This window comes from Barbus barbus (genome assembly GCF_936440315.1).
Source record: "Barbus barbus genome assembly, chromosome: 3".
NCBI classification, from domain to species: domain Eukaryota; kingdom Metazoa; phylum Chordata; class Actinopteri; order Cypriniformes; family Cyprinidae; genus Barbus; species Barbus barbus.
This window is the reverse complement of record NC_136731.1, coordinates 29,665,950-29,693,002: the sequence shown is the minus strand read 5'-3', so window position 1 is coordinate 29,693,002 and position 27,053 is coordinate 29,665,950. Positions and strand designations below refer to the sequence as shown.

At 36.9% G+C, this 27,053-nt stretch overlaps 2 protein-coding genes and 2 pseudogenes across 4 annotated transcripts; 3 read left to right on the top strand and 1 right to left on the bottom strand.

The window, feature by feature from the left end:
- Nucleotides 1-4,865: 4,865 nt before the first annotated feature.
- On the top strand, nucleotides 4,866-5,787 carry LOC306858684 (NAD(P)(+)--arginine ADP-ribosyltransferase 1-like; annotated as a pseudogene). The gene is made up of 2 exons: nucleotides 4,866-4,916; nucleotides 5,027-5,787. The product of its transcript is annotated as an NAD(P)(+)--arginine ADP-ribosyltransferase 1-like (transcript).
- Nucleotides 5,788-10,798: 5,011 nt separating this feature from the next.
- Nucleotides 10,799-11,652, top strand: LOC306858678 (NAD(P)(+)--arginine ADP-ribosyltransferase 2-like; annotated as a pseudogene). The gene is made up of 2 exons: nucleotides 10,799-10,849; nucleotides 10,920-11,652. The product of its transcript is annotated as an NAD(P)(+)--arginine ADP-ribosyltransferase 2-like (transcript).
- A 1,252-nt stretch (nucleotides 11,653-12,904) lies between these two features.
- On the bottom strand, nucleotides 12,905-19,399 carry LOC306845926 (uncharacterized protein). The gene is made up of 4 exons (XM_079378944.1): nucleotides 19,178-19,399; nucleotides 15,623-16,269; nucleotides 14,621-14,767; nucleotides 12,905-14,058 (listed from the first exon to the last, which is right to left on the bottom strand). Exons 2-4 carry the CDS (start codon nucleotides 16,217-16,219, stop codon nucleotides 13,201-13,203), a joined length of 1,602 nt encoding a protein of 533 aa, XP_079235070.1. The 5' UTR covers nucleotides 16,220-16,269; nucleotides 19,178-19,399; the 3' UTR covers nucleotides 12,905-13,200.
- A 2,718-nt stretch (nucleotides 19,400-22,117) lies between these two features.
- LOC306844752 (RNA-binding protein with serine-rich domain 1-like) lies at nucleotides 22,118-26,527 on the top strand. Its single transcript, XM_079377133.1, has 7 exons — nucleotides 22,118-22,352; nucleotides 22,952-23,107; nucleotides 23,190-23,375; nucleotides 23,458-23,563; nucleotides 24,613-24,766; nucleotides 25,554-25,695; nucleotides 25,981-26,527. Coding segments are annotated over exons 1-7 (852 nt in total). The 5' UTR covers nucleotides 22,118-22,350; the 3' UTR covers nucleotides 26,087-26,527.
- The last annotated feature ends 526 nt before the right edge of the window (nucleotides 26,528-27,053 follow it).

The window sequence follows — 27,053 nt, the reverse complement described above, 5'->3', positions numbered from 1 at the left end:
GATATTTTAAAGTATATTAATTAAGTATATTAATTAATTATTATGTATTATTTATATATGTATATAACCTCTGACATGGAGAAGAGAGAAATCTCCTCACATGACCGCTACAGAACATCTGAACATAACGAAATAAATGCATATGATGGATTCTTCCGTCTATTCTGCAAAATGTAAACAAATGTAGCCTTTTATTTCTGCAACGTAAATATTGTGAAAATATCCACATTAATTGTGTCTAAGCAAAGGCATTCCTCCTGGAACTAACGCGGGTTTGGAGGGTATTAATTTCATACTCTGTGACAGCTTATTTAATGAATAAATTCTGGATTGTATTTAATGTATAAGGTACATTTACAAAAAACTGGTAATACATTCTATATCTGGAATATCCTTCCTGCTAATGTTCGGAGTTTAGACACACGCTCTCTGTTTAAATCTAGATTAAAGACATTAAAGATCTCTTTAGCCAAGCATTAAATATAATGCATCTCATAATCTTGTACTGCAGTTATATCAAATGCACATTATTATTCTTTAGCTTGGGTTGAACAAATCATTTTTACTTGGTTGGAACAGCAGCTACGCTAATTATGTCTCTTATTTGTTTCTCTGTTTCTGCCACGGGATGCCAACTAGGAATTACACAAGCTTCAGTCTGGATCCAACCCTTAAAAGATCTGATATGACTGAACACCTGAGAAGAGATGATGCCAACCCCTCAGAGGACCTCCCATCTGAGCGTAGCGCAAATTAGTGTAGTTGCGAATAAACAATAAAGAAATAAAGAATCCACAATGCGTTGAAACGAACCAGAGGCCAAAACTGAAGGGTTGCGAGAAGTTATAGAGCTGGTACACTGTAAAAAAAAAAGTTGACCTAACTCAAAAAAATAAGGTAACCTATCACACTCAACTTTTTACTGAAAAAGTAACTTTTTTTTAATTAAACCATTAAAAAATAAATAAAATCATGCAGCAATGCATGCTGGGAGCCACTGATGAGTTTTGTCCTATACTAGTACCCAGCATGCATTGCAACATGATTATTAGTTTATTTTTATTTTTTAATGGTCACCATTGTTGAGGGTCACAAGCTGATTCTTGATGTCTGTGTGAGTCTAGCTGCTCTCATAGATTAAAACTTTTTTTGTGGACAAACTGTTTGGAAAGTCCTTTATGTTAACTGACTCTCACAGAACCACTGGCTCTTAATCGCTTTTACTATAATCAATACAACATCCAATTAATCAGAGATTAGACACACAGTGAGTCTATGTTCACTCTCAATGATATCAGTTCACTAATAGATGATTGTCATTATTACCAAACAACCAATAATAAAAAAGAAGAACCCCCCCCCCCCCCCCCCCCCCACACACACACACACACACACACACACAAATGTCAAGGGTCAAAGCCCACCTAAAGCAGATACTGATGTCTAACATGGTTACTTCAAATGAAAATAAATCAACATCTAAACCTTGGTTAATTCTCAATAAGTTCTTCTTTAGATGTCTGACAGAAATAAAGTCAGTCTGGTTATTAATATGTGTAGCTGGTGATGCTGGTTGTTTAGATCTTGAGATTTAATGTATTTTATTTCAGTTAGTTGTTGTTCTTGTGTTTATCTTTCTGTCAGTGATTCTGTTTGTTAACAGCAGGTGTTCATCACTAATGCTCAATCAGCACTTAATTAATAACTTAATTACTTAGTGAACTCAGCTGAAATAAGTTCAGAGCACTCATAATTGTTAGTTTTAAAAACGTAAATGGTTTAAGGCAACAAGTTTCCTCAAACGGTTAGAGTTACTTCAACTTGTTGGGTTTTACAATGATATGAACTCTGATCCACATGACAGCTAACCAACAGTAACAACAGCAGCAGTAACATAAATTAAGCCAGCAAAATGTAAAACAATGATAATATTTTAATAATAACTAACATAAAATGTTTTCAAGCTGCAATGCATGCTGGGAACTTGTGCAATGTTGTTCAATGTAAAATTGTTTGTTCAGATGGATCTTGAAGGTCTGTGTAGACCAGTTGGCAGAGCTATTTACCACTATTTTCGACCACTCACTATTACAGTCTGCTGTCTCCACCTGCTTCAAGTCAGCGACGATCATCCCAGTTCCAAAGAAAACCACAATGAACCGCCTGAATGACTATTGTCCAGTTGCTCTAGCCTCTATCAACACCAAATGTTTTGAGAGACTCATACTCTCTCACATAAAAAGTGTCATCACTGCCGACTTCGATCAAAACCATTTTGATTACCGAGCAAACAGATCGTCAGAAGATGCAGTCATCAAAGCTCTCCACATTGCACTTACACACGTGGATGACAGAAACACTTATGCAAGAATGCTGTTTGTGGATTTCAGTTCAGCTTTTATTACAGTCATCCCCCACAAACTCATTCAAAAACTGAGCAGCTTGGGCCTAGTCAGCTCACTGTGCACATGGATACTGGACTTCCTGCGCAACAGACCTCAAAATGTCAGGATGGGAGGTCACACATCATCAACTCTCATCCTGAACATTGGCACACCACAGGGATGTGTCCTCAGCCCCCTCCTCTACTCGTTTTTCACCAAAGACTATAGAATACCCAAGACGTTTCACTCGTATAGTTTTGAATGGGGAAAGATGCAACACTCAATATGGCTGCTCAATTGCAGGAAGCCCCGCCTTCTGAATGAAAGAGCAATCGCTAATCGGTAAAGTCAACGTGTGACTGCAGCTGCAGTTAGAAGTCCCGGTTGCTATAGAAATAGTCAGCGTTCTGAGACGTGCGCCTAGGACTGCGCATGTGCACTGGCTGGTCTAGCCTGAGAAATAAGCTTCTTATGCTATGCTATTTGAGCAAAAGAAACAACATTTATGACACAGTTGTTATCAGATTTCTTTGGTGATTTCAAATATGAAATTTAATCGCATGCTTAGTGAACAATTTTGGAGAATTTGATGTTTCCCCATACAAAGAGCCTTCTGACCTACTGCATCACAGTGTGTGTGGTTCAGCAGCTGCACAGAAGAGAAAAGACCTGCAGCAGGTGCAACCTACCAATCCAGTAGTATCATAATGGACCCCATTCATCCTGGACATCACTCGTTTTCCCTTCTGCCCTCTGGGAAAAGATACAGAACAGATTAAAGAACAGTTTCTTCTCACAGACAGTCAAATGCATAAATCCTCCTCCTTCCCTCCTTCCCTCCTTCTGCTCGCAAGCATTATCGAATAATAAACCAATGTCTCAGGTCTACAAGTGCAATAGTACACATGCACACACACCACACTGGAATTTTGAAGTAGAAAACTTCACCTTTTGGAATACCTCTCTTCTTGTCTATTTTATTTTTTATTTGTTCAAAACAATGACAAAAAAAATCTATTCTATTCTATTCTATCATTTATCTACACACAAAATACCTTTCTGCTACTTCGAATGACACATAACCTTTCTCACTTCCCTTTGTAAGTTTTGTGTCATTGTCACTTTTCACTGAAAATACTGAGAGGTTTGGTTATCACACTACCAAAACCACATGGAGGTGTCGTGTCTTTTCTTAGCATGTAACAATGATGACTAAGGACTTGAATTAAACCAAAACTAGCTGTTTACTTAAGTCAGGGTTGTCCAAACCTGTTGCTGGAGGGCCACTGTTCTGCAGAGTTCAGCTCCAACCCAGATTAAACACAGTTGAACCAGCTAATCAAGGTCTTATTCGGCATAGAAACAGGTGTGTTGAGGCAAGCTGGAGCTATATTCTGCAGGACAGTGGCCCTCCAGACTTACCCCTGACTTAAGTTTTTGAGCAGTGTTTTACCATCCATCATTCCATCATTTCTACAGTATTCGGGAACTTCTCTTCCTTACGGCACGCTCACTTCACCAAAGCATTATGAGAAATCTTAAAGCATGTACTGTTTCTTACCTTCTTACCTGAAGAAACTGTAACAAATGTGCCTCTTTATTCCATCTTAGCTCTATCAAAACTAACACAATAGCTTCTTCCTCAAGATAAATGTGCGGCTACTGTCATCTAGTGGTTAGTCTATATAAATGTAGGCTACTCTCTATTATGACATCTAAATAGCAATCATATCAAGGCAGCTTAGACAATTTATTATTAAATATTTACTACTACTATTATTTTAATTCATAACAGGGGATGCTTAACGTGTGCATGTCAGGTATTTGCGGCATGCAGCTGCATTTACTCTTCTGATATACATATTTGTTAAAGATACAGTGTATCTGGTGTGACTTAGTATCAAGAATTAATTAACTGATGTATTTGTATCTGCAGATTCATATTTCCATCATCAGCATTTGCCTATCACAAAACAAACCTGTTTTCTGGTAATGACATGACAGGAACTGTCCTGTGTGAAACCACATATAAACCAGACTCTCAGAGGTGTTGCATTTTGAAGAGCTGGCAAATAAGCTGACCATGATCACACTTCACCTATTGTTTCCCGCAATGCACACAGAAAGACATTTGTAATTATATAAATAACCTTTCTCATCACTTGGTTTGTTGTCTGTGAGCGATTGACTTTTCTGATCTTCTCCTCTCGTCGTTGTTCCTGAACTTTTGAAAAGTAAAGTTAAACAGACACAATATTCTCAGGTAATTTTGGGGTCAGTATAGGTCAAGGTCAATATATCAGTGAACATCACAGGTTTAATTGCATATTTGGCATGATTTATTGTCAGAATTTGATGAACACTTTTATTGTGCAGCATATTACTGGGATAGATTTAGTATTTGTGAAATTCTGTTTCTTGTCTTTCAGCATCTGTTCTTCACTAGATCTACTAGATCATCTGAGGGATGTCTGAATCAAGATGCTGCTGATCATTGAAGCAGCTCTTCTCATTTTAGCTGCTCTAGGACAGGCAAACTTGTGTTCTAGTATGAATATTACATTATTATATGAATATTATGATTATTATATGACTGATGATTGAATACTGATGATTGATCATTATGATTCCTGTTGCTGCAGGATCACAGAGCAGCTGCTGAAGGACAGATATTTTCATTGGATATGGCAAATAATTCAGTTGATGATCAATATAAGGTCTGTAGAGAGAAAATGGCAGAACTGGTGGAGACAAAATATATGAAGCAAGAAATGTCTAACCCTGAATCTAAATTTGCAATTGCTTGGAAACTTGCTGAAAAGAATTACAAGCCACCAGGAGATAACTTGACAAAGAATCATTCATTCGCTATTTATGTGTATACTAACTCAGGTCTTGGGGTACATAAGGAGTTTAATGAAGCTGATCGTAATGATAAGAAAAGATACAAAAACAAAACATACAAATGGTATTCACTTCACTTTCTGTTAACAGATGCGATACAGATTCTGAAGAAAACACAAAAGAAATGCTATTCAACTTGTGGTACAAATCTTAAATTTATAGAGAATGATCAGAAAAAGTTCCTTTGGCTCATTTACTTCTTCCTCTATTAAACGTAACATAGCAAAGTTTTTTTGGAACTGTATCTTGTTTTGAAATCTACACTTGTGAAGGTGCTGATCTAACAAAATATTGTAAGCTTCTTCATGAGAGAGAAGTGCTGATTCCTCCATACGAGATGTTTGAAGTCACTGCTGTTAGGACAAAACGAGATGAGAAAGATCTCTGGTGTGACACTGTGTTCACTTTGAAAAGCTCTGGTAAGAGAAGTGACCTCAACTGTGCTCTATTCAAGAAACAAGAAGCCAAGACCATAACAAAATACTATCTTGAGCATTGAATAGTGCTTTAAACTTCCACATGAATCAGTGTAAAGAATTTTTTCCTCTCGGTTTAGTTCGATAATCATTCTTTGTCAGAAAACACAATTTGTTCAAAATAAAGTTCTTTTTAAGTGACCCAATTTAGTGGCCTCAAAGTGATTTTATATGTGTCTATTAAATTTCTTAATTTATACTTAAGTCTTTTTGAATCACAATAATTGAAAAGAACCTATTCATTGCCATTAAAGTGAGATTACTGAACCTACATATAGGAATAAATATTATAAATTAATAAAAACTCAAAACTCACTTTTTTCAGAGCATATGTTTATTGTCAGTAGTATTTTTACTTTGTGTGTCACTCAGGTTATCCCTACTCAGATCTGTCCTCCAGCTCGCCAGGTTCATTATGTAACCACAGCTGCCATCGAGAGGTTTAAGACCTTATTTTCTGAATCTGACATTTTTGGAGTTCTTGATGGCTCTTGTGATGTAAATGCGGCCTTTGATATATTAAATTTTACCTGTTAATTTTTTCTAAACTCTATAGCCCCGTTAAGGGCTAAGAATGGTAAGACTAAATCTGATCCTTGGTTAAACGAGGATACACAAAATTTGAGACGAGCTTGTAGGAGAGCAGAGTGTAGGTAAAAGAAGGATAAGTTTCAGGTGTCATACTAAATTTTACAGGATACTTTAGTTACCTACCAGAATGCAGTAAAAAATAGCTAAAATTAACTATTTTGCTGGGTTAATCTCGAGGTATAATGGGAATTCAAAAGTGTTGTTTAATACGATCAATTCTGTACTAAATCCTTCTCCCATCTGTTCTGCTCTTCCTACTACGGTGTGTGATGATTTGTTAAACTTCTTTGTTCAGAAAGCTATCGATATTAGAATGGAGATTGTGCCTTGTTCTTTTAACTCTCTGTCTACTAGTTGCACGTCTGTGATATTTAATCAATGTTCTCCTCTTTCACTTCAGTCTTTATCAATGATAACTGGTCAGTTGAAACCTATAAATTGCTACCATGATATCATCCCATCAAAAATTATTAAAAAGACTTTTGAGATGATCGGCCCAAGCCTATTGACATTAGTAAAGAAAAATCTTACATTAGGAGTAGTTCCTGCAAGCTTTAAACATACCATCGTAGAGCCCCTCTTGAAAAAAAGTCTAATTTAGATCCGAGTGTTTTATCAAACTACCATCCCATTTCTAAATTACCTTTTTATCTAAGGTCCTAGAAAAGGCCGTTTTAAATCAGTTACAGGCTTTTCTACTTCAAAATTATATCTTTGAAATATTTCAATATGGATTTAAAGCAAACCACAGCACAGAACCACTGCTCAAAGTATTAAATATCATTTTAACTCCAGTTGACTCTGATGATTCTGTGATTTTAATTTGACTAGATCTAAGTTCAGCATTCGATACTATTGATCACAATATCTTTATTACTCGTTAAGAAAAGACTGTGGGTATCCGAATCATAGCTCTTGAGTGGCTCAGATCTGGTTTCTTTCTAATAGGACCTTTTCAGTTAATATCAGTGTCACGGTTGGTGGTTGTAGAAATCGGAGCGCTCGACAAAGAATAACAAAAGAGATTTTATTTAGCATCAACTCACATAAACCATTGATAACTTAAGATCCGACAACTAAACAAGGAGAACTGAGGACTTTTAAAGTGAGAGGAACAAACAAGGAAACAAGGTAATTAATCGAACACATGTGATGCATATAACTAATTAACAGAACTAGGTCAGAAACTAAAACAGGAAGAACCAAATAAGGACAAAAAGGAAACTAAACAAACAGTTCTGTTACAATCAGGTAATCTTATTCTAAATCTGCTCCATTGAATTGAGGTGTTCCCCAAGGTTCAATTCTTGGTCCAATCTTGTTCTTACTGTATATGCTGCCCTTGGGTTCTATTTTTCAAAGGCATGGAGTTTCTTTTCATTGTGTTGCTGACGATACTCGGGTATATCTACCTTTTCAGAAACAGGATAAGAGAACAATTACATCTCTAAAATGTCTGCATGAAGTTAAACTATGGATGTCAGCAAATTTTGTAAACGTAAATGAAAGTAAGACCGATGAAATTTGGTTTGGAGAGTCTCAAGTCCTCTCTGATTTGGGGAACTTGGCTCCTTTCTGTATATCGGTAGTTAAAATCTTGGGGTTCAGTTTGATGTCTCTCTGAAATTTGAAAAACAGATAAACACTGTGCTTAAGTCTTGTTTCTTTCATTTGATATTACTAGCTAAGGTAAAACTGTAATTCTCTTTATGCAGGTGTGAGCCAATCGCTGTTAACTCGCTTCCAACAAGTGCAGAATGCTGCTGATAGATTATTGACTATAATCAATTGATTATTGATTATTGTGTTCGTAAACACTAGCATATAACAACATTTTAGCTACTTTACATTGGCTTACAGTTCACTACAGAGTCGATTTTAAACTACTTATCTTAGTATATAAAGTCTTACACAATCTGGCACACTCTTATTTAACTGATCTTTTAGATGTACACAAACAAAGGTCATCAAACCAGATGATTTTAGATGATTTTCCCTAGGACAAGATTAAAACTGAGTGGTGACCAGACATTTTCAGTGGTGGCCCCAAAGCATTGGAATAGCTTGCCTTTATATCTTAGACTTTTACCTACCTTGGGTTCTTTAAAAAAAACTAGGCACTTAGAAGCTTTTGCATTTGGACTCTTCATATAAATATATATGAAGGGTTTGGGAGCTAAATGACCAATAGTTGCTAAAAATTGTGCAATGAGATGCATCTCTTCATGTGAGGAGTGTCTGTCCATTACATTTAGGCAAAAATGTTATTGCTAGCGATCAGTTACATGTAAATGGAAAAGACTTCAGTAGTAATTAATTGAGAACTTTAATTCAGTTTCATAAGCAAAATGTTAAGTTTAAATGAATTTTTCTAGTCTTGTGTGAATTTAATTGTGTAGAAACCATTTAAATAAGTTGATAAAACAATTTTTTGAGTGTAAGATTTTGAAATATGTAGGTTACATAAGTCTCCTATTACTCATCTTAGACAGACAGACAGGAACTCAGAGTTTGTCCTGCTTGAAACTACAAAGACCCTCACAAGTATTGCATCAGATGAGCTTGATGCATCAGGATTAATTCAGCTCTACTTTGATCTCACAGTGCCTGAAATATGTTTCGAAATATTAAAATTAACTTTGTGGTACCACAAATCTGAAAATCTGAATCTGAACAAAAAGTTTCATTTTGGCTTATTTGCATCATCGTCTCTTGATCGTAACAGAGTAAAGTATTTTGAATCTAAATATTGTTTTGAAATCTAAGGAGCTGATGTGGAAAAATATTCTAAGCTTCCTCATGAGAAAGAGGTGCTGATTCCTCCATAAGAGAAGTTTAAAGTCATTGCTGTCAAGAAAATAGGTCAGAAAGATATCTGGTGTGAAAATGTGTTCACTTTGAAAAGCTCTGGTAACCTGAACTGTGTTCAAGGAACCAACCAGTACAATAACAAAAGACTGGCAATGAAAGTCCTGAAAAAAGTGTGTTGCATCTAAGATATAAGTACACAAATTCCAACATTTGGCCCTCTTGGTTTAGTTTAATAATTCTTTGTCAGAAAACACTATTTGTTTGCATAATTTTAACATTATTAATTAAAGTTACTTTTAAGTGGCCCAATTCAGTGGCGTCAAGAGTGATTTTATATATGGCCCTAGCCTCAGGGGCGTAGCCATCATTTCAAAAGTGGGGGGGGGGGGGATGTCTAGTGTTATACCTGTTTTTTTTTTTCAGTTAACCCTTGTCTAATTGACAGGTTTTATTTTTAATCATACCTTTTTGCTTAATATGCTTTATGATTATATTATTATATATGATTATAAAACAGAAGGAAAGAAAGAGAGAAAAAAGAAAAAGAAAGAAAGAAAGAAATACAACAGCTTGTCACTGGGACATTACCCTTAAAAGGATATCTTTGTACCTTATTTACCCCAAAAAGTTTCATAGTCGTACATATTGGTACTCTAGGGTACTAATATGCATCTTTTTGAGTATAAGTTACAAAGATGTCCTTATAAGGGTACTATTGTTTACATATTTCAGATTGTATTTTGTGTGTGTTGTATGTACAGTACATGGCACACAGTAATGGATACTTGCACATTCACATACTCCTTTATTCTGTTCTGTTCTATTATACATTCGTCTGATTAGTCTATGTTAAAATAAATATCTTATCATAGACAATGCTGTAAATAATCTTTACCTCTGAAGCCTCACTGAAACTGTCTGCCTCATTCACTCTCAACTCTGTATTCACTTCTGCCTCCGTCTATAGCAAATAAAGCAGTGTTTGAAACATGTACATACAGGGAATAGTGACATACAGAAGAAAATAACACATTAAGTACACTGCTGGACAATAACCAATCATTTTTATCCTAAATTATTATTTAACACTTTAGAATGGGGAACACATATTCACTATTAACTATGACTTTTACTTCAATAAACTCTTAATTTACTGCTTACTAATAGCTTGTTAGGTAGTCGCTGTAGTTGTTAAGTTTAGGATTATGGGATGCAGAATATGATCATGCAGAATACAGAATTAATATGTGCTTAAGTACTAATAAACAACCAATATGCAAGCTAATAATTACATACTGTAGTTAAAAATTATGAGTTGTTCATCATACTAATGTTATTTTTTTATATATATATTTGACTAATTATGTGTTTTTTATGATTGGTCCATATATAATACAAACACTTGTGTATTAATAGATTTTATACAATGTAAAAACAGCCAGGTGTTAAAAGCCACTCTATCAGTTCTTCTCACCTGTGAAGTGAGTTTTTCTTGTGTGTCGTCCTGATTCTGCTCTAACAAACCTAGTATTACTGTTTCTTGTTCATTCTTGACAACACATAAAAATGTCAAATTAGTGCAATAATGACAGAGCACCCCTAAATGAAGATCGGTCCATCTAAGGGATCAAGATGCTGCTGATCATTGAAACTCTTCTTCTCATTTTAGCTGCTCTAGGACAGGTAAGCTGGCCGTTCTGTGAATATTACAGACATGAATACTGATGATTGATTATTATGATTCCTGTTGCAGGATCACAGAGCTGCTGTTGAAGGACTGAAATTGGATATGGCACTGAAATCTGTTGATGACCAATATAAGGGCTGTAAATCGAAAATGACCTGGTGAAGACAACATATCTAATGAAAGAAATCAATAACTCGGCTTAATTTAAAATTGGTTGGCAAGTGGGTGAAATGTTTGTCAAGTTCCCAAAAGATTATTTAACAAGGAATCATTTAATCGCCATTTATGTGTACAGTCATAATAATATATATCAGCATTTCAATCTTACAATCGTTACGGTAAAAAACAGTACAAACACAAGATATACAAATGGTATTCACTTTACTTTCTGTTAACAGAAGCAATACAGATCCTGAAGAAAACACAGTATGGATGCAGGTTAACTTATCGTGGTACTAGTGTTGAATTTAATAAGTATGTTCTGATCAAAGAGGTTCGCTTTGGCTCATTTACTTCATCTTCTCTTGATCGTAGCATAGCACAAGGATTTGGATTTAAACCTTGTTTTGAAATCTACACTTGTGAAGGTGCAGATATTACAAAATATTCAAGGTATCCTGATGAGAGAGAGGTGCTGATTCCTCCATATGATAAGTTTAAAGTCACTGCTGTTAGGACAAGAAAATATCAGCCTTATCTCTGGTGTGATACTGTGTTCACTTTGAAAACCACTTCAACAAGAAGTGACCTCAACTGTGATCTATTCAAGAAACCACCTAAGTACAATGTTATTTACTGAAAAAATTTTTACACTTTAACATTTTATTTTAAGGGGTCAGTGTAATATAAATAGGACACCTTAATTTAAATACTGAGTAATATTAATTAACTACATGTACTCACTATATGGTTAGGCCAGGGTTAAGATTAGGGTTTGGTTTAGGGTTACTTGCATGTAATTTTGCATAATTTGTTGTTTTCATAATAGTAAGCAATTTATCAGTTCCATGCAAATATTTTTGCCTCTCTCAGCTCTTTCCTCTTCAATAATTCTTTGTCAGAAAACAGATTTTGTTTACATAATGAACATAATTAAATAAAGTATACAGACACTGTAACAAAAAACATTTTTGGTCATTTTCTTTTGTTCATTTGTCAGCCATTTGTTCAATGTCTATGTTTCTCGACCCTCTTTCATCGAACTGTTTTGCCCCCTGCTGGTCAGATTTGACAGCTGTTACCTCACAAACAACTTTACATTAAGGACTGCTATCAATATCAGATATCAGATAAAGAAACGAGATAGAAACCACTGTAACTTGTTGAGTAGGCTATAAAGGCAAATAGACTAAAGTACAAACTAACGTTACCAGCATAGGCCTAAACACTGTTTTGTAAACCATACATAACAAATGTGATGCTGTGCAAGCTAAAAGTAGCCTACATCTGAATTTGTGATTATTATTGGCTCTGTCGCTCTCTCTATTTGATTGCAAACTCTTTATGGTTCGACGTTCATTTGTTGTGGCTGCCAGTTTGTATATGTCCTCCTTCCACTGCATTTAGTAATAACCTGTCCATCTTCAGGCCTATTTACTAATATCTGGTAAACACGCATAGGAATGACAGAAGTATGCAATTTCGTGCGAAATCCATCCTGACAGCTCATAGGCTTACCGTAGTGATTTAGGCCAGGGCAAAAATACAATTATTGTAATATTTATGTTGTATTCGATCATTATTTAACATTTGCTCAATTTCTACCAAAAAAAGTTGCATAGGCTGGTTATATTGTAAATAAAAATGTGTTTAAGGTCAGACAAAAGTTTCAGTCTAATTTTATTTTTTAAACATTATACTTGTTTTAATGCTGATTTATAAGCATTTATATATATATATATATATATATATATATATATATATATATAGTCATACCATTTATGATAAAAATATTTATTTCTAAAACAGACATTCCTATTTCAAACTTATAACATTTAGAATAAACTGTACCTGTATGAAACATCTAAAAAATAATAATTCAACAAACTTTTGCTGTTTTCAGGTTTTCATATTCCAAACCAATGAGTATTTTACCACACATTTCTACAGATGGTTCGATTCTGTGCTTAAATAAACAGAAATTCAAAAATAACAGCACAAACTAGGTCTACTGATATTTATTTTCATTTCATATAAAAAAGACAAAATTACTGTATACAATTAAATAAAATGAAAAACATGGGAAATTTTATTTTTTACATCTCTGGGAAGCTAAAACAGTTGTGTAGAATAAAATACATTGTAGCCCAAAGTATTTGGACCGTGAAGTCCAGATTTTAGCCATTTATCAGACGTTCTCCACCTTAATGATGTTCAGCTCGGGCTCGGGCGAAACTGGAAGACTAGAGGACTGGTTAGGGGGGCTACAGGCCTGGAATGACCCGTCTGCACTGGTGGAGGGCATGTCTACTGATTTATTATCCATCCCTGTAAAGGAGTCTGTGTGCGGCTGTGTGTACTGGGGTGCAAATGTTTGAGTGTGGGTTTGCGTGAATGTTGGCGTGCGGGTGAACGGGGGCCCGCCGGAGGTTGGGCACTGCTGAAACCCATTCATGCTGGGTGGGCTGAGCTGGTCTAGAGAAAACACCTCAATGCTCTCTAGACCAGAATCATGGATTTCGTTGTATCGCGTCTGAGCTTGGCTGCACTGAGCATAAGCACCCTGACCGGTCACAGTCTGGCCAAAGGGCGCAGAGGAGGCCAGGGAACAAGATGCTGGTAACGCTGGCGCAGATGTGGACGGCAGAGGCTCGAATTTGGATGCGAGATCTTGCAGGGTGCTAAGGATCTGCTTTTGGACTTGAGTCTGCTGGGCTTGTTCTCTCTCCAGTTGGCCCTGATGGTCCACCATCATTCTCAACGCCAGTCCCAAACTTCTCAGCTCAGAGCCCAACAGGTGGATCTGCTCCTGCAGGCCGCTCAAGGATCCAGGGTCCAGGCCGCTCCGCTGAGGAGGAGGTGAAGGCTGGTTGCTCACGTTTTGGACCCGTGCAGGGGGGGCTGGATTTTGGGATGTCGTCCCAGAGGTGGATGGGTCGGGAAGGCGGATGCCGACACGCGCCGGGGGTTGAGGAGCACGAACGGGAACGCCAACCCGCTGGTGCAGCCACCTCCTCTGAGGACTGGCTCCTTGGTGCAATGATCTCTGGGAAATAAAGATTTAATTAAGCCCTCTTTCTATATAATGATGAGAAATAATAATAAATGAAACATTAATATTACATTTATATTTTATTAAATTATTTAAAAATCATTCTGCATATTGGTTATGGGATGGTATACTTAAAGTCACCATGAAATCAAAATTGACAGTTCTTTTATTTTTATAAAATATTGCACTATTTATTATAAATCATTTATTCGTAAACATCATTTATTTTTATTAATGTGGCCTCGTATTCAACTTTCTTTCCCTCTTCAGTGACATCTCTTCTCTGATGACATGTTTACTGGCATGAGGGAGGGATCAACCTGTCACTCACATCATGAGATCCACCAATTGCAAACCAATTAATTCCCCATGGACAAAATTAAGGCCCGACCCGTTTCTTGTTCGAGAAGCCGTTTCACTTGATTTATGTCACAATAGGGAAGAAAAGACAAATTCCAGTTCATGCCGACTTTAATCAACAAATAATTATTATTGGTTATAAAAATATATTTTTATCTACCTCTAATAATAATAGTACTGGATTGTCATAACTTACTATGTTTGGAGGTCTGGCTGTAGTCAGGTCATAAGATGATGTCTGAGGCAAGGCAAGCTTTCTGCCTTCAGATCCAGAGAAACAGGATGGGTCTCGTCTCACTGACAGCGACACCTGCTGGCCGCTCTGAGGAACGCTGTCTCTGACCTTCACAAATCACATTATGGTAAAAAACTTAACCACAAAAATGAAATATGATTAAACTCACAAACACACACGCACACATAAATAATTAATAAACAAATATATATATGAATGACATAGTGACACTTTTTTTAATTAACTGCATTATCCTGAAATGTGCACATTTTAATTTTAATTATTGCAATAGTAATTTTTATTGTAAAGAAATGACATAAATAATTTCATTTTTAAAATATACTTTAAAGCAATTTAATAATCCCATAATGAAAAAATGCATTGCAATTTACATTTTTTATATTACTGTAATGCACTATTACTATATGTGACTTCGTATTGTTACTGTACTGTATATATTACATACATTACTGTAATGAAATTTGTCATTAAATAGCTTTTTTGCATTACAGTCATGAGAATTAGAGGAGTAATGTGCTTAATTATCATGAAAATAAAGGTACACTTTCAGCATCATTCAGCATTATCCAGTCTTCAGTCACATGATGCTTCAGAAAACATTCTAATATGTTGATTTGCTGCTCAAAAACTATTTTTGATTATTATCAATGTTGAAAACACATTTGCTACTTCGTATTGTTTTTTTGGAAACTGATACATTTTTCTTCCAGAATTCTTCGAACAGAACGTTCAAAAGACCAGCATTTATTTAAAATTTAATTTTAATTTAAATTTGTATTATAAATGAATTTTGTAACATTATAAATGTCTTTACGGTCACTTTTGATTAATTTAATGCACCCTTGATGGATAAAAGTATTAAGTTCTTTGCTAATAAATGTAACGCAAACGTTTGAACAGTGGTGTATGTATATGTAATGTATATCAATACACTGCACCCACCCGTGCTCTATGGAGCAAAGCCTTATCCAGCAGTCGTTTGCGAGCCACTAGCACAGGATTGGCAGGTGAAGGCGTGTGTCGTCGTCTTACATAATTGGCACCACTCATCGCTCCGGTTCCCACTCCTGAACGCAGTCCTTGGACGCCAGCGTGCTGCGTACCCTGTGCCAACGACGTGACGCTGACAATCTGGATATCCTCATCTTTTTCCCCACTTTGGGTCTCTCTTATGCCAGCCGAACCAGTCCCAGACGACTGCCCTCCTCTCACATCCAAGGACACCCCAGCCTGCTGGGAGGCAGCGACTTGAGAAGCCTCTCTGAGGAGGTTCCTCAGCTGCTGATCGCTCCAGCCAGTCGGCCGTGTCTCAGAGCTGCCCACCTCCCTCGCTGACTTCGGCACCGAATGACTGCTGTTAGCAGCTGCTCCATCCTCCTTTCGAGCTCTCCCTTGAAACTCCTTCAGGAAAAGGTAGATGGCCTGCGCAGACACCTTGATGTTCTCCTGCTCCAGCACGGCTTTGATCTTACGGAAGCTCAAACCTGCTTCCCGCAGCTCCACCACCTTGCGTTTGGCAGCGTCATCCAGTCTACCCATGCTGGAGACCACAGGGCTTACACTACAAAGCTGGCTGGTTCAAGCAGATCCTGAAATCAATGCAAAAACAAAAGTGATGTTCCCTGAAAACATTATATTTGATGCTGTTTACGTATCCCCTGCTAGTAGTTATTAGTAATATATATATATATATATATATATATATATTCTTGTAATTTGCAGATTTTTAAATACACACACGTTTGTTTCTGTGAATTGTGGTGACTTTTCATAGACTTCTATTACTTTTATTCTGACCAAACGATATTTTCTATCCCCTAAACCGACCCTAACCCTAAACCTACCCCTTACAGAAAACCTGTTTGCATTGTTACACTTTCAGATAGACATTATTTACTATTTTTAATCTTTTTTTGCCCTCGTGGGGACCACAGGTCGGTCTCCACAATGTCAAAAAAATTTAGGTTTTACTATCTTTGTGGGGACATTTGGTACACAACAAGTACGCAGACACACACACACACACACACACACACACATAATAAATTAAAAAAGTAAGAGGGGTTTTGTTGGATTCAGGGTTTAACTAAAGTCAAAACTGAAACTATTATAAAAACCATTAAAAACATTTTTGGTACTTGAAATAATGTTAACAGGAATAAAATATCATACAGAAGTGAGTACACCCCTCATATTTGTAAATATTTTATTATATCGTTTGATCATGTGATAACACTTAAACAATGTAAAGTAGTGAGTGTACAGCTTGTATAACAGTGTAAATTTGCTGTCCCCTCAAAATAACTCAATACACAGCCATTAATGTCTAAACCGCTGGCCACAAAAGTGAGTACACCCCTAAATGAAAATGTCCAATTTGGGCCATTCTCTCTCCTCGGTGTCATGTGACTTGTTAGTGTTACAAGGTCTCAGGTGTGACTGGGAAGCAGGTGTGTTAAATTTGGTGTTAGCGCTCTCACTCTCTCATACTGGTCAATGGAAGTTCAACATGGCACCTCATGGCAAAGAACTCTCTGAGGATCTGAAAAAAAGAACTGTTGCTCTACATAAAGATGGCGTAGGCTATAATAAGATTGCCAAGACCCTGAAACTGAGCTGCAGCACGGTGGCCAAGACCATACAGCAGTTTAACAGGACAGGTTCCACTCAGAACAGGCCTCGCCATGGTCGACCAAAGAAGTTGAGTGCACGTGCTCAGCGTCATATCCAGAGGTTGTGTTTGGGAAATAGATGTATGAGTGCTGCCAGCATTGCTGCAGAGGTTGAAGGGGTGGGGGGTCAGCCTGTCAGTGCTCAGACCATACTCCGCACACTGCATCAAATTGGTCTGCATGGCTGTCATCCCAGAAGGAAGCCTCTTCTAAGGTTGATGCACAGGAAAGCCGCAAACAGTTTGCTGAAGACAAGCAGACTAAGGACATGGATTACTGGAACCATGTCCTGTGGTCTGATGAGACCAAGATAAACTTATTTGGTTCCGATGGTGTCTAGCGTGTGTGGCGGCAACCAGGTGAGGAGTTCAAAGACAAGTGTGTCTTGCCTACAGTCAAACATGGTGGTGGGAGTGTCATGGTCTGGGGCTGCATGAGTGCTGCCGGCACTGGGGAGCTACAGTTCATTTAGGGAACATGTACTGTGACATACTGAAGAAGAGACTGGGTTGCAGGGCAGTATTGCAACATGATAACGACCCCAAACACACCTCTAAGACGACCACTGCCTTGCTAAAGAAGCTGAGGGTAAAGGTGATGGACTAAACCCTATTGAGCATCTGTGGGGCATCCTCAAACGGAAGGTGGAGGAGCTCAAGGTCTCTAACATCCACCAGCTCTGTGATGTCGTCATGTAGGAGTGGAAGAGGACTTTAGTGGCAACCTGTGAAGCTCTGGTGAACTCCATGCCCAAGAGGGTTAAGGCAGTGCTGGAAAATAATGGTGGCCACACAAAATATTGACACTTTGGGCCCAATTTGGACATTTTCATTTAGGGGTGTACTCACTTTTGTGACCAGCGGTTTATACATTAATGGCTGTATGTTGAGTTATTTTGAGGGGACAGCAAATTTACACTGTTATACAAGCTGTACACTCACTACTTTACATTGTAGCAAAGTGTCATTTCTTCAGTGTTGTCACATGAAAAGATATAATAAAATATTTACAAAAATGTGAGGATTGGACATAGACACACATATGTACACACACAGACAGACAGACAGATAAGATATTTAATTTTAATTTAGTTTTACTTGATGTATTAAAATTACTAAAACTGAACTAAAAATAAAAACAACACACACACATACATACATTACATTTAGTCATTTAGCAAAGCTTTTATCCAAAGGGACTTACAAAAGAGATACACACAAACACAAACTAATAATAAAATATAAAAAAACACTGATTGAATTTAGTTGATAATTATAATTTATTATCATATTTTGATAATACTCATTGATATATGAACATGATTGTTCATAATGGATTCAGGGTTACATTTAAATAAAACGGAAACTGAAAAATGTAAATAAATAATAAATAAAAGTTAAATAAAATATATATATGCACAAACACACAGTTCTGACATTTTTATATTCATTATTTGAATTTCATTATGAAAATACATTTTTTTTTCAAAGATGTCATACCATATACCAGTTTGAAACGTTATAGCATACACATTATATATGTATATGCTTACCGCCTATTATTTGTTTATATTTCAAACAGTAATGCTACAACGTTTCAAACTGTTTTTTAGCTGGTCTGCCAAGTCCCCCAAACCCCAGGAACACAGACCACCAGGATCAGCTTTTTCACCAGAAACCTTTTTTCAAAAGGGTTAAACCAGCTGCCATTTTCCAAAAACTACCAGCTTACGATTTTCTAGCAGGGAGCAAGTTGAGATTCATGTAGCGACAAGGAATAGGGATCTAGTGCATTAAAAACACAATGGAAATCAAGCATCTCTCACCTACTGCGACTTTGCTCTTATTTATGTTTAAAGCGACGATCTGCTCCATTGTAAAGTCACATGGCAAAGCTCGCGTGCATATCCGTACGTGCGTCTGATACTGTCAACACAAGTTACACAACAACATGTTTCGCTGAAACGCACACATTAGTGGTTTACTTCATGACCATAGAGTGGTGGAACTATGATGTCACTTTGTAGGCGAAAACCCGGAAGCGAGATAGCATTTTAGCACTTCCGGTTCCATCATCCCAGAGTCAATGGGTTTTTTGAATGGGATTTTGGTTAAATCCCTTAAATAAGGTCCGTGGTTCACACAGGCTCAAAATACTTTCACCTTTTATTCTACGACATAAAACACACTAGTTACACCCCACTCGTAATTTTTTAAAGCTGTTACGTTTCTTTAAAAAGACGGTTGCTAAAAAGTTGCTAAATGGGACTACAGGCGCTGTCGGAGACATTCAACGTCATCACGCCGAACAGGAACTCATTCTAACCCGCTTTTACAAGAATAAGTTACCTCTCTTTTCCAATCTTCCCAAAAGTAAAAGAGGGGTACAGTTCCTCTACCGAGTGTGCGCTCTTAGCTGCCTTTGGTTTCTTGTGCCTTTTGGTTCATGTGGTTTCTGTGCAGCTGAAATTGGCAAAGATATAATGATATAAAGATAGCTAATGCTGCTGCCTGACTACATTTGTAGTGTCCACGTGGGCATTCACATTGTGGGGACATGCCTTCATCACCTGTAGAGACCTGTGTCATGGCAAGATTAATGTTAATTGTTGACAGAATATAATTTATTTTAATAAAACTATTTTATGACAATGTGTCAGTTTTTTTACTTATGTATTTTTTAACATTTGAAAATACTGATTGCTATAGTGCATTTATTAATCTCTGGTCAGCTCTCACTAATACAAATGTGTGGTAAAGGCTGAATTTTTATAAGCTGCTTGTGTTATTATACCACTGGTTCTCATGTTTAGGGGTGTGGATAACCAGTCGAAAAATAGAAAACAAAATAATATTAAAAAAAAAAAAAAAACAGGAGAAAATATATGAAGAAAACAAACTTTAGAAAATATAGTTACTGTTGGGAAAATAACTTTGTTGATGATATTGGCCTCAACTGGATCATTTTAAATGATTATATTAACCTATAATTCTAAGTGATTGTTCATCTTGTTTAACAGCCTTTTATATATAAATTCAGTTATACACATTCAACACGTGTAACTAATTATTATAATTTATTCCTCCCTCCCTGACTGCACTTACCCACACTTGATAGACTTTGTCCCTCATGCTAGCCCTGACAACTCCGCTAAGTAGACCAGCGTGTAGGCTGCAACGCTCTACATGCCCAGATTTATGATTCTCGCCCCTCTCTATGCTCTTTTTATCATCTGTGAAAAAGGACATGAGGCTGGAAATTGACAGAGCCATAGCTAGGTTTCACAGAATTTTAGCTTCAGAAGAGGTAAGCGTGCTAAGCAGGAGTACGCATGCGCGCCATAAAATCATTCATATATGCATTATGATAATAAACTTAAGGATCAATTATAAAACATATGTATTTTTAAACGTTCATAACAACTGTAAAGCAAAATAAAAATTATATTTTTACCCAAAGGAAAACTATCTAAAAGCGCACGTATAAACATGTTTTTGTTTTTTATATATATATATAATGTAATGTGGATTAAAATTCATCCAGAGTAAATAATTATCATGGAAAATGTTTCTAAAAATAAGTTTAAAAGTGGTCGGAAACATGGTGGTGGTGACGTTGAAGGTGAGCGACCGTGGTGCTGTAGTTCGTTTATAGCCTAATGTTAGCTTTTTAGTTCTGGCGCATGTATTTAGGCTTCAAAATTCATAAAATTTGTATTACTTTGTAAAGATTATCTCGATGGTCAAAACGTGTAAGTTTCATGAACTATGATTGAACACAGAGCTTATTTTTTGCGATTATCCAAAAGCCTATGGGAAAATCCTATTGGGTTTTTGTCGAGGGAACCAGTTTCATGCTAACAGCCGATCCGCCTACAGAGTGACGTCATAGTTCCCCCACTCTATTGCATTGACACACGCCCCGCCTCTCTTTTTTTGTTCACTAACTTGTTCATTATTTCTATTTCTGTTATCTCTCTAAATGCCAGGGGTTTGAGAGATTCTGTGAAGCGTAAAGCTCTTTTTCTTTTTGGGAAAAAATACAATACCGACTTCTGTTTCTTTCAAGAGTCTCACTCAACTGTTAATGACTGTAACTTCTGGAAATCACAGTGGGGAAATGATGCATGGTTTTCTCATGGATCTGAACGTTCGGCAGGTGTTTACAGTCTATGGCTGTGTCCAAATTCAGGGTCTGCATCCTTCGGAGTACTCATTTGAAGGATGTTACGTCACAGCGCCGCGACGAAGGCTGTCCAAATTCGTAGGATCCTTCAAATGCGGCCCACAAATACGTCCTCCTTTTCCCCGAATTGGAAGGATGGGTGTGGTGGATCCTTTCCCGTCCTACCTATCCCATAATTATTTTCGGCAGAGCGTAATGGCGGACGAAGCGAGCGGTAGCGGAGTGGGAGAGGAGTTTCTCTGACAAAACAAGCTAAAGTTTATGCTTCGGCTCAATGAATTTGTAGGAGAAATTAGTAGAATACTTAAAAACAAATAAAAATAGGCTATAATGGCTTACCTGGATGTGACTGTCTTGTAGTCTGATATAAAAAAACTCTCCGACAACGAGCAAAGAAAGTATTTAATTTATTTAATTGCTTTATTTCTTCCAAAATAATTAAAATGAGGAGAATAAGTCTTTGTTTGTCCATTTTCCTGCTTCTTGCTTGGCGCTGTCACGGTTGCTAGGCGACAGGATATGAGCAACGGGTAAGGGAGGGAACTGAAAGAAGGGTAGGCTGTCCAAATTCACAAATACCGACTTCCGGGTTTTGCGGACGTCGGAGGATCCCTCCTCCTTCAACCGGGTAGGAAGGATCCTAAGGAGGATGCAGACCCTGAATTTGGACACAGCCATATGATTGACACACGCCCCGCCTCCGTGCGCCTGTCGCAGGATCAGCGTCGTCACGCTTGCGTCGTCACGTAAACGTCGTAAAGACGCGACGAGAGTTACGCACAGCGTTGAGTGTGTAGTTCTTGCCCGTTCATCATGTAAGTTTGACGCTTTATTTTGATAAATATTTATAACATGGAACTAGTTTTGTGTCGTGTATGAGGTTGAGTGCACGCAGAGAGATGCTAGCGGCGTTTATTATTATTAATTTTCGATATTTTGCGTAATCGGGTTGAGTATCGGCGGGATTAGCATTAGCTCAGCGCGTTGAATGAACCGAATCGATAACATTAAACGTACTTTCTGGAAAATAAATAAAGCCATCAAATGTTAAGGATTTATATGTAGTAAAGTATATATTTTTGTCCTTTTTTAGAGAACGTTAGAAGTTTCCATGAAGTGCATTTTTTAGTCTGCACAGTGAATGCTTTTGGTGAATGATGTAAATGCTTGATATTTACTAACGTTACTTGATTTAAAAAGATTGCTTTGTATTCTTGAATTATTCTAAACAATCTAATTTGGATTTTTATGATGTGCACTGCATTGAAACAAACAAACAAAGTAATTACGATGGTATTCTTGTCATTTTCTTATGGTTGTTTACTATGATAATTCCTTTTAGAAGAACTCTCGATCACTCACTCTTTTATGAGACGCAGGCTATTTTAAATAAATATGACGCTTTTTCACACAGGGCTCCATCACCGACCAAGCGCAGGGAGCGTTCGGAGGACAAACCCAGGGAACGAGGGAAGGAGAAGGCTGCTGGAAAGGAGGGAGCGGAGAAGGAGCGAGGCCGAGACAAGATCCGCAAGCGCCGCAGCAAATCCACCGGCAGCAGCAGCAGCAGGTTGGATGGGACGGAGTTCAGGGTTCATGTTTGTGTGATACTTTCACCCTTTTCTAATCATGCACATCTCATTCGACTTCAGGTCCAGTTCCAGCTCAAGCAGCAGTTCTGGCTCCAGCTCAGGCTCTTCCAGCGGATCCAGTTCTTCCTCTGGTTCCAGCCGCTCCGGGTCGTCCAGTTCCTCTCGTTCATCTAGTTCATCTGGGTCCTCTGGGTCTCCCAGCCCGAGCCGCCGTCGCCACGACAACCGACGCCGCTCACGATCAAAGTAGGTTCTGGGCTTTTTGACCCAAACACTTCATTCATGAGAAATGAAGCATGGCACTTACTTAACTTGTGCTTTTAACCAGGTCCAAATCACAAAAACGGGCTGATGAGAAAGAGAGGAAGAGGAGGAGCCCGAGCCCCAAACCCACCAAACTTCATCTGGGAAGACTCACCAGGAACGTAACCAAGGTACGGTTCAAGATCTGCGCATCACATTTCTGGTGTTTCTTATTCAGTCACCTTTATTGAATATTCACTATATTCTTTGTATATTATATGTTGTCATGATCCAAAACATTTTGTCATTAGTACCAGTGAAATGTCATGATTGCTTAATTTAATATAAACAAATTAAAGAGATGTATGTGGCAGTTTTATTTAGCATTTATTAAATTTTTTTTTATGGGTTTAAGTGTTTATTTTATTGTACTTTACTTACTTTAGCTTTCACACTTTGTCTGTAGATTTAAGTTTGAAGTCTCCATTTCTGTAGGCTACAGAAACTTTCTACTACAGAACATGCTACAGAAACTTTCCAGTTTTATTCCTATCTAGATCCTTTTGGTTCTTACAGAGGGGTTTCTTCATATCATTCGCCCAATTTTTTTCCCTAAAAACATGGTGTTTGACAGTATTCTTTCATTTATGTGGTGATCAAGTGAAATCCAAAATTCCCTTGTAAAACCTTTAGCTCTAATGACAACAAAACCAAACTAAAATTCCAAAATTGGCTTTATATAATGTTCAGAAATGTATGCAAACTGGTGCATAATTGAAAATGCCTCATTTGCATATTTAAATGTATAATTTCAGAAGATCTGTGTAATACAAAACGGTTGTCTTGGTGTATGTGATTAATCAGCTGGGGAAAGAATGGTGATATCTATTAATCTATTAGTTACATTATTTTCTATTCATCTGGTGTCTTGCCTTATATTAAGTATTTCAAAACATTTTTTTAGGTGTCTAACAGCATCATAAAATATTCAAGACACAAATATTTAAGAAATGGGTAAATTAAAAGTTTCATAAATTAATATATAAAAAAACTACTTTATTACTCAAATATTGCAAAAGGTACAAAAACAGCACACTTAAAAGCATGTTTACACATGCATTTTAAAATGATTTATTTAAATATGTTGAGGTATTGGTGTACCAGTACTTATTCTTACTTCATTACTCATTTCTGCTGTATTGTGTTTTGGCGATCTGCTTCTGTATTTGATTTCCTGTAGGAACATATTCAAGAGATCTTCTCGACTTACGGCAAGATCAAGATGATTGATATGCCCCCGGACCGTTTGCACCCGAATCTGTCAAAGGGTTATGCTTATGTGGAGTATGAGTCTCCAGAGGATGCCCAGAAAGCCCTCAAACACATGGATGGAGGTATGTGTGGGGGGGATAAAAAACAAAACAACTGAATTAAGTCAATTGCAGGGTTGTTACTGTTAACTAAAACCATTAAAAAAACATGTTAGTTACTTGAAACAAAGGTTAACTAAAACAAACATTTACAAAATGATAACACTTTCCAATATGTTTCATTAGTTACCATTAGTTAAATAGATTAACATGAGCTATCACTTAAAAATGTCTAAAACATGATTAATTTTAATGTTGTTTTCAACATTTACTAATACATTATTCAAATTAAATTTGTATCTGTTCATATTGTTTAATGGACCTGAGCTAACTTGAACTAACAATGAACAGTAGTATTTTAATTAACTAACCTTAACAAAGATTAATAAATACTGTACTGTAACCGATGTCTTGCTTTTTTTTTTGGTGTTACCCAAAAAAAAAAAGTTTTGTTTAAGCAAGGCCACATTTCTCATTTTCAACTTGTTTACCTTGGTGTATTAAAATGGCAAACTGAAATAAATTAAAAACTAGATTAAAATTAATATTACTGAAAGTTTAGACACTAACAAAATCAAAGAATATAAAAACTAATTAACCTGAGTATTATGTTAACAGGTGACTGCAGTTCAGTTCACTGTAAGGGATATTTAACACTATTACTGTCCTCAGGAATTTAACTTTGGTTGTTTGTTTGCTGGTTTTTATTGTATTTGTTATACTTGTATTTTTGAAATTGTGTTTGCCATGAAAATAGCCTAAGATGCTGACATGGCATTAAATAAATATATACTACTACTACTGTCCTCAGGTCAGATCGACGGTCAGGAAATCACAGCCACGGCTGTCCTGGCCCAGAGGATACGACCTGCCCCGAGAAGACCATCTCCTCCACGCCGAATGCCTCCTCCGCCTCCCATGTGGCGCCGCACACCACCTCGCATGAGGAGAAGGTTGGCTTTTCTAATGTATTTTAGTCCTACTGGCATGCTGTGTTTTTTGTGCAGGTCAATGGGAAGCAATCCATCCAATTGTCTCACAGGCCTAAATTTCATTTTAGTCTGCACTTCACGTCAGTGTGCGAATATCCAATTTGTCCTTTCACCTCGTATTTCTGTTTATTCGTCTTCATGCTTCAAAGAGAAGACAGACTTCCTTTTATGTGTCTTATCAGGTAATTAGTGTCTGTGCGTATGCGATGCATCTTTGTCAGAGCTGACAGTTCATCTTTTTTGCAGGTCTCGGTCTCCACGGCGACGCTCGCCCGTGAGGAGGCGTTCTCGCTCCAGGTCTCCGGGTCGCAGGCGACATCGTTCCCGCTCCAGTTCCAACTCGTCCCGTTAGCTAGACGCTCCATTCTCACGAGTGGCTCTTATTTTTGTCCCGCTCATATTTTAGTTGGAAACGACAGATAAATAGTCCAATTGTTTTCCCTTTTCTCTAGTACCTCAGGATTGTAAGTAAAAGAGCTGTCTTGTAACATCGATCGTTTTTATTGCTTCTGTGTTTGTACATTCCCTGGGTTTGTGCTAGATGCTCCATTTTACTGCTTTTTTTTTTATTTATTTTTTTTTGTAATGTGCTTTTGTTTTGAGAAATCCAACTTTTTACTGCTTTGTTTGTGGGATTAAAAAGCAGAATTTTTTTATCCTAAAGTTAACATTTGTTCACTGAATTGCTTTTGTTAGTTACATTAGCGGTTCCACAAAATTCATCTCAAGATCGCCTTCTAATCCTGTAAGATTGAAAACGGGAAATCAATAAACCAGTTTAACAAAAATCCTCAATGCTGTCATTTTCTCACCCTTATGTTGTTCCAAATATTTTTGACTTTATTCCTTAACACAAATTAAGATGTTTTCCTAAATGTTCAGTTCTTTCAACCTTGCAAAGCCTGAAATATGAAATCATAGTCAGAACAACATATGTTTATAAATGGAATGGTTTAATGAATGTTTTATAGAAAATGTAAAAGAAAAGGCTTTTTCTTGTGTCTCATTTGATACATCAGCCTTTTCATATGATATGAAGAAGTAGGGGAATATGCAAGGGGGGAAGGAGTTATAAAAACACCTAAATTTAGTTTAGCGACTCAAAATGAGCTAAAATATGTAATTGATTGTGTGCAATAGATTTTTTAGCAAAGCTTTGCTTATGTTGATGATTTAGTGCGTCTCATATATGATAAAATAGGCTTTGAATTCACCAGTTGTAAATATGACATGAGATACCATTAATGTCTAATTTCTGATTAGAAAATTCTCATGATAATTCTGATAGTATGTGAAGCTCAGGTGATGAACTCAAAAAA

What these genes read in the sequence shown, in the direction of transcription:
- LOC306845926 (XM_079378944.1), bottom strand. Translation starts at nt 16,219, where the DNA reads ATGGGTAGACTGGATGACGCTGCCAAACGCAAGGTGGTGGAGCTGCGG. An exon ending in CTTTGCTCCATAGAGCACGG is followed by an intron (nt 14,768 to 15,622) that starts GTGGGTGCAGTG and finishes TGATTTGTGAAG; the next exon opens with GTCAGAGACAGCGTTCCTCA. An exon ending in CAGCCAGACCTCCAAACATA is followed by an intron (nt 14,059 to 14,620) that starts GTAAGTTATGAC and finishes TTTATTTCCCAG; the next exon opens with AGATCATTGCACCAAGGAGC.
- LOC306844752 (XM_079377133.1), top strand. An exon ending in CGACGCCGCTCACGATCAAA is followed by an intron (nt 23,376 to 23,457) that starts GTAGGTTCTGGG and finishes GCTTTTAACCAG; the next exon opens with GTCCAAATCACAAAAACGGG. An exon ending in TCACCAGGAACGTAACCAAG is followed by an intron (nt 23,564 to 24,612) that starts GTACGGTTCAAG and finishes GATTTCCTGTAG; the next exon opens with GAACATATTCAAGAGATCTT.